The sequence below is a fragment of the Aquarana catesbeiana genome, linkage group LG03 (assembly GCF_042186555.1).
Source record: "Aquarana catesbeiana isolate 2022-GZ linkage group LG03, ASM4218655v1, whole genome shotgun sequence".
NCBI classification, from domain to species: Eukaryota; Metazoa; Chordata; class Amphibia; order Anura; family Ranidae; genus Aquarana; species Aquarana catesbeiana.
In genome coordinates this window covers 273,438,432-273,455,527 of record NC_133326.1, presented here as the reverse complement: position 1 = coordinate 273,455,527, position 17,096 = coordinate 273,438,432, and the positions used below count along the sequence as shown (strand labels likewise).

Here is a 17,096-nt window from a genome sequence, read left to right as displayed (position 1 = left end):
GATTCTGTACTTGCCAAATATGCTGCAGAAATCTCCTTCCACTCAGTCTGGCTGCATCAGTGTTAACTGTGGGCAGCTGAAGCTGCTGCCTGTTCACTTCCTGGATTTACACAGACACACACAGACAGACAGGCACACACACATATACACACAGACACACATACAGATAGACACACACACATACACACATTCACACATACAGACAGACAGACACACACACACACCACTGCTTGCCTGCACATGTCTCCTCTCTCGATGAATACACATGGGTCTCTCTGCAGTCTCCTCCTGTCTCCTCCCTCATCCAGCCCCCTCCAGCCCTGCAGCTTTCCTGTGACTCATCCCTCCTCCACTCTCCTGCCCCTCCCCCTCCCTTGCTGGTGTTCCATCAGATTAGACGACACGTCAGATTTCGTAACCGAAGTGACGTTCCGTGACGGCCATCTTGGTACACCCCGCACTCGCCCACACCAAGCCTACAGGCAAACAGACATCTTTTTACACCCAACGAAATCTTGCATTTTAACACTTATTTTTAGCACTAAACTATGCTTATATATGTCAATTACAGTATTTAGAGATCCGTGACAATGTTTTGATGTTGAATTTTAAAAGCATCGGTCTTCTGTCACATTAGCAAACGTGTGAGAATAGCAGGCTTGCCGCTGCTTTTAAAATTCAACATGAAAACAGCGTCACAGACTTCTAAATACTGTATTTCGGGATATAAGCTCAGCTTAGTGGTAAAAATAAGTGTGAAATGCAAGATTTCAGTGGGTGTAAAAAGATGTCCGCTTGGCGACTTCAGACTGTAGGCTTACTGTGGCCGAGTGTGGGTGGACCAAGATGGCCGTGGCGGAACGTCACTTCTGTTACGAAATCTGACGAGTCGCCTAATCTGACGAAACACTGGCAAACTCTCACCAGAGTGAGAGAGAGCTTAACAAAAAGTCAGTCACTAGCCTAGGCAAATGACCAGACTAGAAAGAGGAAGTGAGCTGTATAGGGTATTTACTGGCAGAAAAAAATGGGGCAAAAGATTTAATAGATGGAAAGATGAAAAAATAACTGAAGGTCCGGGACTGCTTTAACGGTGAAGACTTGTTCCTATTCAGGGGAACGCAGGAATCTCCATGAGCGTTGGGTCTCCCAGACCCAGCGTGTCACGGATCAGGGTAAAGGGCCAATGACAGCAGCCCCTTACCATGTGAGCAGGCCATCCAAAGACGGCGTGATCATTTGTAAACAAACCGAAGCTTGTCTGGTTTGGCTCCTCCCCTCTCCACAGCAGCGCTGTGGGCTGGATCTGAAGTTCCCACAGTGCTGATCTTTGCCCATCCATGCTCCATTCGTGATCCATCCATGCTTCATCCGTGCTCATCCATGGCTCATCCATTCATGCTCCATGTGTTCTCCATCCGTGCTCCACCCATGGCTCATTCATCCATCCATGCTCCATCCATGGCTCATCCATCCATCCATGCTCCATCTGTGCTCCATCCAAGGCTCATCCATCCATCCATGCTCCATCCATGCTCCATGCATGCTCCATCCATGGCTCATCCATGCTCCATCCGTGCTCCATCCATGGCTCATCCATCCATCCATGCTCCATTCGTGCTCCATCCATGCTCCATGCTTGCTCCATCCATGGCTCATCCATCCATGCTCCATCCGTGCTCCATCCATGGTTCATTCATGCTCCATCCATGGCTCATCCATGCTCCATCCATGGGTCATCCATCCACATTCATGTCTCATCCAACCCCATCCATGGCTCATTCATGCTCATCTGTGCCACATCATTGCTCATTCGTGCCACATCCATGCCACATCAGTGATCATCCGTGCCACATCCATGCAACATCAGTGATCATCTGTGCCACATCCATGCCACATCAGTGATCATTTGTGGCACATCAGTGATCATCTGTGCTACATTAGTGATCATCCAGGCCACATCCATGTCACATCAGTGCTCATCCATGCCACATCCATGCTACATCAGTACTTATCCATGTCATATCCATGGCACATCAGTTCTCATCCATGCCACATCAGTGCTCATCCGTACCACATCCATGCCACATCAGTGCTCATCCGTGCCACATCCATGCCACATCAGAGCCCATCCTTGCCACATCCATGCCACATCAGTGCCACATCCATGGCACATCAATACTCATCCATGCCACATCAGTGCCACATCCATGGCACATCAGTAGTCATCCGTGCCATATCCATGCCACATCGGTTCTCATCCATGCCAAATCCACGCCACATCCATGCCATATCAGTACTCATCCATGCCACATCAGTTCTCAGTAGATTAAAAAGTAGATTTAAAATGTATGCCCTTAGAACGCCTGATGGTGCTTCCTGCATGTTGGGCTTCTGTATGTTGCCAAGCTGTGAAAAAGTCTCACATATGTGGTATTGTCATACTCAGGAGGAGTAGCAGAATGCGTTTTGGGGTGTAATTTTTGCTATGTACATGCTAGGTATTAGAAATATCTTATACATGGACAACTTTGTGTAAAAAAATGTGTTTTCATTTTCTTTCCATATGTTTAAAAAAATTGTGGGAAAAAATTACATGTTCAAAATGGGGTCATTTTTTGGGGCGTTTTGATTGTCCAGGACCATCAAAAATGTAAGAGGTAGTCTAGAAATTATATGTGTAATTTAAGTTCCTAGAATGCCTGATGGTGCTCCCTGCATGTTGGGCCTCTGTATGTGGCCAGGCTGTGAAAAAGTCTCACACATGTGGTATTGTCATACTCAGGAGGAGTAGCAGAATGTGTTTTGGGGTGTAATTTGTGGTATGAATATCATGTGTGAGAGAAATAATCCGTTAATATGACAATTTTGTGAAAAAAAAGTAAAAAAAATCTTCATTTTGCAAAGAATTGTGGGGGAAAAAAAACTTAAAAAAACTCACAATGCCTCTTACTAAATGCCTTGGACTGTCTACTTTCTAAAAAGGGGTCATTTGGGGGGTATTTGTACTGTCCTGGCTTGTTAGGGTCTCAAGAAATTAGATAGGCCTTCAGTACATCAGGTGTGATCAAGTGTGATTCATTTTCAGTGATTAGAACCACAGCTTGTAGACTCTATAACTTTCACAAAGACTAAATAATTTACACTGATTTGGGTTATTTTCACCAAAGATATGTAGAAGTGTACATTTTGGCCAAAATTTCTGAAGAAAAATGACTAATTTGCAAAATTTTATAACAGAAATGAAGAAAAATGCATTTTTTTTAAAAATTTCGGTCTTTTTTCACTTATAGCACAAAAAATAAAAACCCAGAGGTGATCAAATACCACTAAAAGAAAGCTCTATTTGTGTGAAAAAAAGGAAACAAATCATATGGGTACAGTGTTGCATGACTGAGTAATTGTCAATCGAAATGTGAGAGCACAGAAAGCTGAAAATTGGTCTTGTTAGGAAAGGGGTTTAAGTACCCAGTGGGCAAGTGGTTAAAGACGTTATATAATGACTAATTCTGTGTATGTAGTGCATGTTCAAACATTAATACCATAAATAATATCATATTTTATTTTTCACTCCAGGAGTATATAATGAGTTTAGAAATTGTAGAGAAATGCTTAAATAATGCATAATAAATTAACTAAACCCATTTGATTTTTTTTGACTAAAATTATTTTAGTTGACTAAAATGATTTCAGTGTACTAAAATGTACTGGAGATTTTAGTTGACTAAATATGACTTAAACTAAAACAATTGCAGATGACTAAAATAGGACTAAAACTAAAATGGCATTTTAGTCAAAAGACTAATGCCCCGTACACACGATCGGATTTTCCGACAACAAAACCGTGGATTTTTTTCTGAAGGATGTTGGCTCAAACTTGTCTTGCATATACACGGTCACACAAATGTTGGCCCAAAATTCCGAACGTGAGAATGAGGTGACATACAACACATATGATGAGCCGAGAAAAAGGAAGTTCAATAACCGTGCGGCTCCTTCTGCTTGATTCAGAGCATGCGTGAACTTTTGTGTGACAGACTTGTGTACACGCGACCGGACTTTCCGACAACAAGTTTTGTTGTCGGAAAATTTGAAAACCTTCTCTCAAACATTTGCTTTGAAACACAGCAAATGTTCGATGGAGCATACACACAGTCGGAATTTCCAACAACAAGCTCACATCGAACATTTCCCCTCGGAAAATCCGACCGTGTGTACGCAGCATAAGACTAAACCAAAATCAAAATTTGCTGCCAAAATTAACAATGCTGTCCAAGAGGCATTACCTATCATGTATATTAGGGAAGGTTCTTTTGGCTAAGTTATGACAGGAAAAACTGGGTTCTCTGAAGGTGTCTGATTGTTGCATGAATATTCCAAGTACCCTGTCATCTACCCTGTCTGTACCTCTGTTGATTGTTCTGAAAGCCAATAAATGCCTCTCTCTGGAGAAACCAAGTTGCTGCGTGAAAATTCCTTTTGGATTAGAGGAATTTACATTTCATATCAGCTAGCGTAGTCTTGCCTCAAAACCAATAATAACAATAAATATGACTCCTCATCTATATATTACAACAATTGGCTACAGCTAATCACATGGTACAGGTAGCCAGATACCATGTAATTGCTGTGGGCTAATCACAGATCACAACAGTAAGCAAGCTGTTCAATAATGGAATGCCATTCATGACAGGTTGTATACATTATTATCATGTGATCGCTATGATCAATCATAGCAATCACATGATATCCGGTTACCAATCACTGTCAACTGTAATCCACTGTGTCCTGTGGACATAGCAGTCACAGGAGGGGCGCGCTGCGCGATCCTAACCCAGGGCAGGCACAATGACGCAAAATGACGTACATGTACGTAATTGTGCCACTCGCCAAGTGGTTAATGCAGTCCCCTCCGCTCCTCCCAGGACCTCCTTCTCTCTAGCTCCCTTGTTACCTCCTCTCCTGCTCACCTTCAGGACTTCTCCAGAGCCTCTCCCATCCTCTGGAATTCCCTGCCTGGAATTCCCTGCCCTGGTATATCCGATCAGCCCCTAACCTGTCCACCTTTAGGAGATCCCTTAAAACTCACTTATTCAGTTAAGCCTATCCCACATCCACCTAACAACTGTCCTCGAGCCACCCCCCATCAAATCATTCCCTGCATCTATTACCTTTTGTACCACTACCCCCTCCCTTTAGAATGTAAGCTCTACGAGCAGGGCCCTCATGTCCCTTCTGTATTGAACTGTGCTATCATTGTGCTGTCCCCCTCTACATTGTAAAGCGCTGCGTAAACTGTTGGCGCTATATAAATTGTGTATAATAATAATACAGTCAAGCCATATGGGAGAAACTAAGGATACCAGAGCATCTAAGAGACTTTCGTGACCAGAATGAGTTCATAGAGGCGGCGTACCACCGGCTTTATCGTGAAATTATTATTGGCTGGCACATATACATGAACCAGATCAAGCTTGTAAAGCCCAGTTGCACCTAACCCATGGTGTGCCAAATTGGAAGGAAGCATCTGGTGTTGGGAGAATGGACCTTGTATTCGAGTCCAGCCTTCTATGTGTAGTACCTACCAGCAATGTACTCATGTATGTTTACTGTAACATGTTGTAGTTTTGCCACTTTAACATGAAGTTGATATGTTTGCATCCCTGCTAATTATTGTACATGCTGTTGTTTTATGTGTATTGTCTGCAATCTGTAACAGCTTGCAAAAATGAAAGGGGAAGTTTTGGCAGGTTGCCTACAAATATGGGTTTATGTTGTAGTGAGTTAGTTAGCCTGCCCAGGCTGTGAAGTGGTTAACTAGGTTCTGACTCCTTTCCTTTGCTTTTTGGGCCCTCCCTTCCCAGCTTGTGTTAAAAAAGTGGGAAAGCTGTGACCCCTAGCCCCCCCACCCGTTCCTGCTTCTGGCTGCAATCGACATGGGATACTGAGAAGGACCGCTGCGCCATGGGGTTCTACTGAACACCGGATTACCGAAAAAGCTGCCAAGTGTCTGGACAATGCCGATCGTGGACTTGAACCTTTGTCAAGGTATGCCTGGGCAGCTTTAGTTTAGGAAGTTAGAGTTTGGAAATATCTTGCACTTCAACAGTATTCCTGGACTTTGCTTTGAGAAGTTCTTAGTAAAAGTTTCTAAAACTTTCTAAGCCTGGTCTGAAGTTACTCAAGGGGTGCATGGTAGATTATGGTCTATCTGAAGAACAGGGTCTGTAAAGCACCCCCATTCACATATGAACATGGAGCAAAAGTGTCCGGCAAACATGCGTCTCAATAAAAAATCCTACAATCAATTCCAACAAACTATTATAAATGTCTCTTCATGCATAAAGCATTTTTTCCAAAACTCTGTGTCTTCACTATTGAATAAGATCTTTTTCAGATGTCCTCACATATATACCCAAAAAAGAAAAAAAAATATAGTGTAGTATGCTCTCAATCAATAAAACATAATATTTACTAATTTTGCTCACATGTGTAAGTGACACCATGCTATACAACACCATATGACTTGTATCTTCTTCATTTGCTTACATTCTTATCAGATTCTAAATCTTTAATAGCTTATATCCCAATAAAACCTCCTCTTACAGTCCCACTGTTAATCTTTAATAATCCTCATGCGTAATCCCCCAAACAACTCCAAACAAAGGGTTCAGTGATTACGCTTGTACAACGTTCTCAAATTTCTTCTTGGTTCATAATAGTGTAATACGTTCATAAAACTTCAAATCACATACATGAATACTGCTCACATTTTATGTGCAAAACCTATCCCCATGTGATCATTCTCACCACATGCCAGTCTTCATACCTGTTTTATCCCTTCCAGCATTCACAGGTCTCCAGCTGTTCATAGACAGTGGTCAGACGTTTTTGGGGGATTTTGGGGGAATCTAGGATGGAAAAGGACCTGGGGGTCCTAGTAGATGATAGGCTCAGCAATGGCAAGCTGCTGCTAACAAAGCAAACAGAATATTGGCATGAATTAAAAAGGGGATCAACTCCAGAGATAAAACGATAATTCTCCCACTCTACAAGGCTCTGGTCGGCCGCACCTGGAGTATGCTGTCCAGTTCTGGGCACCAGTCCTCAGGAAGGATGTACTGGAAATGGAGCGAGTACAAAGAAGGGCAACAAAGCTAATAAAGGGTCTGGAGGATATTAGTTATGAGGAAAGGTTGCGAGCACTGAACTTATTCTCTCTGGAGAAGAGACGCTTGAGAGGGGATATGATTTCAATATACAAATACCGTACTGGTGACCCCACAATAGGGATAAAACTTTTTTGCAGAAGAGAGTTTAACAATACTCGTGGCCACTCATTAAAATTAGAAGAAAAGAGGTTTAACCTTAAACTACGTAGAGGGTTCTTTACTGTAAGAGCGGCAAGGATGTGGAATTCCCTTCCACAGGCAGTGGTCTCAGCAGGGAGCATTGATAGCTTCAAGAATCTATTAGATAAGCACCTGAATGACCGCAACATACAGGGATATATAATGTAATACTGACACATAATCACACACATAGGTTGGACTTGATGGTACTTGTGTCTTTTTTCAACCTCACCTACTATGTAACTATGTATGTAACTATGTAACTATGTAAGCACAATCCATGATACGCAAGATGGCTCTGGGAACACGTATGCTTGGATTGTTCGAGTAGGAGTGGGAGCATGGCCAGATACCAGCTTGGCAAGGAACAACGTGAGTGAGGAGCTGGCTGCTGTGAAAATTGTCTAGAAGGAATCTGATGCTTTATGTTCAACTGCACATTGGGGAGCGCCACAATTGGGAGCACCAAGAAGAAATTTGAGAAAGTTGTACAAGCGCAATCACTGAACCCCTTGTTTGAAGTGTGGTAGAAAGCTCCCATGGTGAGGAGGACCACAGGTGTTTGATTTTGCACAATTGAAAGCACATAAAATGTGAGCACCATTCATGTATGTGATTTAAAGGTTTATGAATGTATTACACTGTTGTGAGGTTTTTTTTTTTTTTTTTTTTTTGGAGATTACGCGTGAGGAATATTGAAGATTAACAGTGGGACTGTAAAAGGAGGTTTTATTGGGGTATAAATTATTAAAGATTATGAGTCTGGTAAGAATGTAAGCAAATGGGGGCATGAAGAAGACACAAGTCATGTGGTGTTGTATGGCATGGTGTCACTTACACATGTGAGCACAATTAGTAATGTTTCATTGATTAAGAACACACTACACTATATCATTTTTGGGGGGGGGGGATATATGTGGGGACATCCGAGGAAGATCTTATTCAACAGTGAAGATATTGAGTTTTAAAAAAAAGAATGCTTTATTAGACCCAATTCAGTTTTGTGGGTCAGTCAATTTGGTAAAGCGCTGGTACACTATATGCACGAATAGACATTTCTAATAGTTTGGTGGAGTTGATTGCGGGATTTTTAAATGAGACAATGCTGGGCTCAAAAAAAAAAAAGAGTTTATAACAAAAGTGAATCCTCTAAAAGAATGCAAAGGGAGCAAGAGTTCCAGTCCAGGCACTAGGCACTCCTGTTAGGCTAGTTTAGTAATGCAACATGACAGGAATTGTATACAGATGTCCTATCTAACAGAAGAAGATCTTCTTGGAATTACAGACATAGCTAACAATCACGGCTTCCAAACAGTAGCAAAATATAAACAAAAACAGAGCAGCTCATACAGGCCACATGTAGGATTCAGGAAATATAAAACTTTACCACAATGAGAAGGTAAATTAGGCAGGGTGCTTTTAGATCTTACACAAGTGGTCAAGCAGGACACAATGGATTAGGGTGGAGATGTGCTTTAGCCTGTTTCAAGGAAACTCTTCACTTTCTTTCCAAAAGTGGACTTTGGCAGACAAATCATTGGTTTGGAATTGACTGTGGCAAATATTGCAAATATGCAGGAAGAAACTCAAGAAGATTACATGTTTCAGAGGGAGTGGTTACTGTTTTCACTTTACTGTTGTAGTTGAAAGAGAGCTTCAAGAGAAAGCCCCATCTATATGGGATTTCAAATGTCTGCAACACATTGAAGCATTGTTTGAGTTCTATGCATTTTTTATATGATAAAAGGTGCTAGATCTGCATATTTTTAAATGGGTATCCTGGAAATATAAGCTGCCTGCAATCCCTTGCTGCCAGCATTTTGATTTCCATTGTCTGACAGAATGTTGACTCTACTGTAATGTCCCTAGGTCCCTCTGGTCTGTTTTGTCTAAGGGAAAGGTATATCTGATCAAATTCTAGGCTTTCAATAGGTATTTTTATTGTTGAAACATCAAACAGTGGAAGCGAGATCCTCTATGGTCTCTGGGAGACCTATTATTTTTAAATTCCCCCTTCTAACATTATTTTCATGATCTTCGATTTTAGTAAGGGCAGAGGAGAAATTATTACTTATTGGAGGCATTGGAGCCCATTTACTAAAGGCAAATGGGCTGTCCACTTTGCAAGAAAAAGGTGCACCTTGCAAGAGAATTTTCCCAAGAGTTTAGTGAATGTAGTGAAATGTCACCTTTTAAGGAATTTTGCTTGCACATGGTTGAATGATGGATGTCAGAAGAGCTTTATCTCATATACTAAGTTCTGGGGAAAGTTTCCTTTCAAAGTGAACAGTCTTTAGTACATAAACGCGAACATGTCAGTCTTTCTCTTGGGAATCCAGCACCATGATAACATCATCCAGTTTGCATTCCAGCTGGTCTGCGCAGGCTCCTATTTTATGGATTTCATGTGTGAGGCTATTTGTTAGTGTGTTTGTAGTGGCCGTGAGCTCAGCCTGTATCATGGTCTGGATTTGGATACCAAAGCGGTGTCCCAGACAATCTCCCTTGCTTCTCTTGCATTGCCCAGTGAACAGGGCATGCAATCTAGGGAGGAAGTGTCCACAACTTCAGTGAAGAGGTGTGGAGAAAGGTATTCAGCCTCCTCTGGCTGCAATTTTGTCTGTGGAGTTTTTCTGGAATCTCTTGATCCTTTAGCACCTGGCATTTCACTGTTGCATTGTTACTGGGGCCACAGGGAAGTGAGACCAAGGATCAAGGTAGGGTGAGTAAAAAGCTCCTAGTGGCCAGTGTTAGCTCCAATGTTCAGGAGTCACTGAACTAATCTAGTTAGTGGCAATTTTGCTTGTCTGCTGACTAGTAACCCCCATTACATGAATATTGTCAAGGAACCAACATTTCTACCCCTTTGTAAGCAGCTTTGCCACAAATTTGCACTACTATGTGGTAAATACAATGAAAAGTATAATTAGTTTGTGACATGTTGTGGTATCAGGAATAAACGCATAGTTATTGGATGAACAGTGTAGTTGTCTCATGTTGAAAAATGTGAGTAATTGGCTAGGTGGGCCCCAAGACGTACGTTTTCCTGGTGTGCCCCGGTGTCTCAGTTTGCCCTTGAATCACACAGTTCAATTCTGCAACTGGCTGAAACCCCACACATACACACTGACTAGCCACACAGGTAATTATTAATCAAACCAAATGTCTACAAAATGACAGTTGAATTTTGAATCATTTCCAAATATTGAGAGCCTCTTTGACAAAATACATATAGTTGCTCCAAATATAGTTTGAACATTAACCTAATCTCTGTTGCATGAATGTACTGACATCAGTAAAATAAAATTACTTGATGTTGCCTGAGGCTAAACTGATGCCAAAGAAGGCATGTCCTCTTGTCACTCTGCATTATTAAATCGTTTAACATGCATCTGCTTATGCTGTTAAGCTGAAATCTTTTAAAAGAAGCTTCATTCTATAACAATTAAATATGACTTAAAAATTGTAATACATTAAAGTGTAACTGAAATAAGTAGAGCTAATAAACATAATATCCATTTAAAAAGTTGTAACTTAAAGCCACACTTTTAAATGCACCAACATCAATCATGCAGCATTAAGAATTGATATGCCTGAAGCTAAGCTGAAAACAGAGGTATGTCCCCTTGCCACTTTGCTTTGATAAAGCTTACAAAATGTACTCTACAGCAGAAAAAAAACATTCTGTATGCTATGACACTGGATTCCTTTCACCTATTAAGCTTTGTAAAAGTAACAGTTAAGGATGACCTGTCAATAAATAAAAAAAAAAAAAATCTGTACATAAAACAGGTGTAACACTCCTCGCACCTAGGCAGCATGGAATGTCCCTTAAGGCAGTGTGGCTATCATATTAACATCTTCATGGCTTCTTCTGCAGTAAAGCAAACAGCTGAGTGGCAATCACTTTAGTCTTTTCAATATTTTATTTGCACAATAAACTTGTGGAGGGAGGGCTAGGGGAACAAAATATCCAAACTTAAACAAATAGCAAAATATCCTAGGCTTTTTTTATAAAAAGAAAAAAAAAATGAATGGTGCTTTAATGTTTCTGTAGCAGCCTCCCAGAAGTAACAGAATTAGTCGTTCCATTACTAATAGATCCTCTAACAGCAACTATTGATGGCCCTAATTTGCTCAGTAGCATCCTCCCAATTATAATAGATCCTTTAGGAACAACATCTGTTAGCCCTAATACTTTAACAGCAACCTCTTAATAGGAATCTAACCCTATGCAAGCAGTCACAGATAGTGAGTAATGAGAGATGAGTAATGAGGTCTCCAAGCAATGTCTATCTGTCAACAGCTCTCAAGTTCTAGTGAACATTCTTCAGAGCAGTAGACCCCTCTAAAGAGGCTCCAGACAGTTAGCCATCTTCCTGTTTCTCTTTCCTTGCAGTATTACTAAAGGCAAAACTTTTGTTTTGTTTTGTATAGAGTAAAGATGGATTAGAAAAGGTGTCAGTTTTTATTGCTGTCTGAGCTCCTGTTAAGGAGATTCACCCTCTCTATTTGTCTTGTTTACCATTATCATTGAAGGTGAAAATAAAATAAAATACAAACTTTTGTGTTGTCCCCAGAAAAGTACGAGAGGGGAAATCTTACTTAATCTAATTCTAGTGACCTGGGGGCCCCACATGGAATTCCCTTAATGTGCAGGGATTTCCTCCCACTTCCTGATTGGCTATGGGACAGGAAGTGAATAGGAATCTCTGCAATGGGACAAAGATGGTAAACAAATAAATACAAATCTGACGGGGTTATAACCCTCCCCTTCTTTATCCAAAATAAATAGGTTTTGCCTATAGTTCTACTTTAACACAGAATGGCCTGGATTTTTTGAGCCTTGACTCAGGCCCCCAACAGGGGCTAAGACCTCCTCACTATGGCATTCTGTCCAACCATCAGCCCATAAGGGATTTGAAAATACCCTTCTAGAATGTTGCTCCATATATTGAGCCACTTCTTTCAGCTCACATCTCTTTCAAGCAAAACTTTCATTTCTTGGCCAAAGCAATTTAATTCAAACATTCACAACCAAATACATTGCTACTTCTTACACTAACTACTGGAGACAATTAAACAGCAGTAGTCAGAAATAACATCCTAAGCTAAGGAGAAACCTTAAGCACAAAAAAACATAAAAAAAACACAAGTTAGCTACTACCCAGCTGCAAATGCGCTAAATTAAGCTAAGGACACTCCAACTTAAGGCAGAGTCTCTAAACAGGTATAAAAATTATTTTTTTGGATAACCAGCCACAGACCTCATTTTAAGTCCTCCTCACTTCTACCACTATAACCTCACAAAAAAAAAAGATATAAATGAAAAACATCAGAATTCATATTGTTCAGTTTCCTAGACATTGTCAATTTGTGAATAGCATATAAGTACAACAAGAAATAGTGAGCCACAGAGTATGAAAGATAGCACCAAAGAATCAATATTCATACAAATGAATGAAATATTTAAGTGCTTTAAATTAGTTAAAAAAAAGCTTTTTATTGGGTTTTATATGTATATAATAGAATGTATACCATTCAGCTGACACACGTGTACTAAGCAACTGCTCAGAAACAGGTGGAAGACACACTGACTGGGAACCACATATATATATTGCATTTAGATTATACAAGCATTACATGCAAGTATTCATCTGACAAACTGCAAGATGTCCCCAGAAATTATCTGCAAATATATGGCAAGTATAGTGGTCACGCAACCCCTTTGCTTGTCACTGTGAATCAGTTCTATTTATTTCCAATCACTTCTTACAAATTTCAATGGGGATTGTGTAATTCGCACATATTTATACAGGCATACCACAAAGTACCATCACTTGATGTAGGGAGCATATCACAGAATCACATAAGTGCCTAAACACTAATTGTAATAGACATTTGCACACATCAGTAGTTGGAATGTGTAAGAAATACATTAAACATTAGAAACAATAGCAGTCATACCATATTTAGTTTTCCCCATTATAAGAAAACACTTTTCCGTTGTATTCACTTATTAGGAAATTGAACTTACACTGAGTTGATCAAAGTGGTTGTTGAAAATGAGGAGTCGTTTTTCTGGGGTAGGCATGTCCTGCACGCAAAAGTACACAATGTTAACCAGGTAATAAATCTGCAAAAGAATATGCGAAGAGGAGGAATAAAAGTGAAAGTTATTTTCACTTACCTTGATTTCAAAATTGAACAGGTTATGACACGGTGCCCTTTTACTAACTATACAGTCGCTTACACCTTGCATGAAAGCCAGAGGCATCAGGAACAGGCAAGCACATGTAGCAGCCAATCTCATGTTCTAGAATCATAAGGGACGTAACATTCTGAAATGTAACAGCAAGGGAACAGTCACTCAGTTTGGTTATTATTGAACTGTCCTTCCAACTTCTTCTGTTCTTCAATGCTTGTCTTCTGCTGTCTGTTCAGTTGTTTTGTAGTTTTTTTTTTTCCTTTATATCCTTTGCCAGGTTTGTAAAGCCATTGTAAGGTCAGACTTTCACCTTCTTATCGATCCTCAGCCTTGTCGCTTGCTGCTTTATTCTTGTACAGTTTGTAAATGTGAGGCAGGAATGCTTACAGGAACCGGAGGAACCGGAAGTATTTAAATATGGTCCCAAGAGTGCAAGAATGTGGATTTGGCAAAACAATAAATCCTGTGATGACAAAGTATTTATTAATGAGCCTCTTTTCTGCTTGTATTAAGAACTTGTACAGCAGTTACAGAAACATCTGAAGGCTTGCAGCTGCTGATCATAAATGCCTGTCTTCTTCTTGTATTTGACTAGGAAAAGTCAAACACCCACAAATAATCTGATAACTAGGTCAGATAACGACAATTCTGCTTCTGAATTTAATTGTACAAGTGCCTTTCAAGTCATCATTTATACAGAGTGAATGGAAATATTTGCTTTTTCAGCTACTGTTTCAGTTAAAATAAATTTGAAAAATAGAAAAATTAGGTCAAATAACAAATCTGACCTAAAAATATTTCGTAATAGGACTAAAAAACAAACCATCCAATAAACCGCAACGAAAATGCTTATGTAATTGAGAAGCATTTAAAAATGATCATTTGTAAGAGTCTTAATTCCATTCATTAGCAAACATTTAATTGCAAAGGCAGTCCTAGTCTAAAATTAAGTCCAAAGTACACCTCTGTGTTTTAAAGCCCCACTTAGGAACTACAAAAAAAATATCCTTGCAGTAGGCCCTCCCATCCCCCTCCCCGCACTTTAAGGGTTGTGCCCGGGTTCACACCTATGCGAATTATAATAAGAATATTCCTGCGCTACCCAATTGGAAAAAGAAAAGAAAGCAAGAACTCAAAAAAATAGTAAAAACGCACGTATGCGACTGGACAGCTGCATGCACCGAAGCAAGGGTCAGACATAAGCCCAAAATCAAACTGAGGTATCTCTGTCTGTGGACAATTAATAAAATTACATAAAATCGCATAATAAATCGCATAAATCGCATAAATAAGTGTTGACACTAAAAGACATTCAAGTCTTAATAATCAGCATCATGTGTATGTGAAAAAAAGTGCATAAAAAATCCTTTTCAATTGGTATATACTAAATGACAAAAAAAATCGCATGTTAAATCGCATAAATAAGTGTTGACACTAAAAACATATAAATCTAGATAATCATGTGTTGGTGCAAAAAGGGACATAAACACTACTTCATGTAAATAATTCTAAATAAAAATACATAGAATAAATCAGAAATAACCATCAAAAACATATCCTTATAAATGGTGCAAAACGTACAAAGTGCCAGTACTTAAAGGTGATCTAGATATCGCAAATAAAACACATCAGTCCAAAGCAATATGGATAATAAATAATATAAATAAATGTCCCATTAATAGTGATATAAAATATATTGTGCTGGCCTGCGAAACAAATGACCAATGACATGCCAGTAAGTGCAGCAAACTTAAAGTGCCAGTGTAAAAGTCATTGAAGGTGCAAAAGCAAGTTCTGGTGTATTCAACAAAACAACAGTGGGGTGTCTGGGATGCATTTCCCCGCATCTAATTCGCATAGCAGGAGAATGTGACTGGCTCCCTATGGAGCTGGTTCACATATCTCCGGGGCAGCTGCGGAGCGCACTGCACAAAAATGCTGTGCGTCTTTGGCTCCGTTTCAGGGCCAAATTCAGGCATAGAATTGGCCCTGATTCGTCCCTGAATCGGGGAACAGGGACGCACAGCACTCCTGTGCGATCTGCAGCCCGTTATAGTGTGAACTTGGGTTAAAAGCATGTCTAAGTCTAGGAGTCGAGGAATGAGTTATAAATACTTACCTTATTCCTTGCTCAACCAGGCTGTGAAACTGGTCTCCCAAAGTCTCTTCTCTTTTGCTCTCCTGCTGGGGGTCGACCACAATTCAGTTGTCCTGCATTGTATGAGAGGATGGCTAGGGTTTGCCCATGACGTGCAGCATTGGGGATGGAAGGAAAGCACCAGAAGCCTGCACCCAAATACAGAGGAGAAAATAGCCCTAAATAGAAAAGAACCTTTGGTTTTCTAACATATTTAAAATTGAAAATTTACACTACCCTGACCTCTGCAATCTGTTGGTAACAACACCTTACCCCTGCACTCAATGCATTACACACACCTGACCCCTGCATTCGATGCATTACACACACCTGACCCCTGCACTCGATGCCTTACATACTTCTGACAAAGTACTCATTCCATTATGTACCCCTGATTCCTGAACTCTATTTGTTATATATCACTTTACTCTGCAATCTGTGCATTATGTATCACAGATCTCTGCACTTACACACTCCCGACACCTGCAACCTGTGAGCTATACACTCTCGACCCTTGCATGCAGTGCATTACACATCCCTAACTCCTTACATACACCTCACCACTACTCTCTGTGCCTTTCGTACTCCTAACCCCTGCACTCTGTGTGTTACAAGCTTCTGACCCCTGCAAACTGTGTATTATGTACTCCTGACCCATGAACTTACATGAACTGTCATGTATTTTTAAACCCAGTCTTCTGTGCACTACATACTCCTGACCCCTGCACTTTGTGCATTACATGTGACTGATGCCTGCACTCTGTGCATTAGAAACCACAGACCCTGTGAGTTGCACATCGTCGACTCTCACACTCTAGTGTTACACACTGCACCCTATAAACTCTTGACCCCTGCATATTCTGCTTGACAGAATCCTGACCCCTGCACTGTAATACACACTGCTGACAGTGCATTACACGCACCTGACCACTGCACTTAGTGTATTACACACTCCTGACCCCTGCATTTTGTGCATTACATACGCCTGACCATTGTACAATATGTGCTCCTGACCTCTGCAATCTGTGTGTTATATGTTCCTGACCCCAGCATTACCTACTCCTGATTCCTGAATTTTGTGCATTGTGTGCTCCTAAACCTGGCATTCTGTGCATTAGGTACTCTTGAATGCAGCACTCTGTGCACTACATATTCCTAATCCCTGGACTCTTTGCGGTACGCACTCCAGACCTGTGCTCATTGTCTCAGTCACTAACTATTTTAATGAACTTCTCCTTTAAGGTAGGCTTATAGGGCGTACACACGGTCGGACTTTGTTCGGACATTCCGACAACAAAATCCTAGGATTTTTTCCGACGGATGTTGGCTCAAACTTGATTTGTCTACACACGGTCGCACAAAGTTGTCGGAATTTCCGATCGCCAACCACGCGGTCACG

General features: G+C 40.6%; 1 protein-coding gene across 3 annotated transcripts in view; it reads right to left on the bottom strand.

Annotated features, from left to right (window-relative positions):
- Positions 1-14,125, bottom strand: part of LOC141132081 (uncharacterized) — a 144,777-nt gene extending 130,652 nt beyond the window's left edge. The window contains exons 1-2 of one of the 3 annotated variants that reach the window (XM_073620090.1): positions 13,543-14,125; positions 13,390-13,449 (exon numbers count right to left, since the gene is read on the bottom strand). In XM_073620090.1, the coding sequence (XP_073476191.1) occupies positions 13,390-13,449; positions 13,543-13,665 (183 nt within the window). In that variant the 5' untranslated portion in view covers positions 13,666-14,125. The remainder of the gene's footprint in view (positions 1-13,389; positions 13,450-13,542) is intronic. The other 2 variants (XM_073620088.1, XM_073620089.1) reach the window with 2 other exon arrangements.
- Between the last annotated feature and the right edge of the window lie 2,971 nt (positions 14,126-17,096).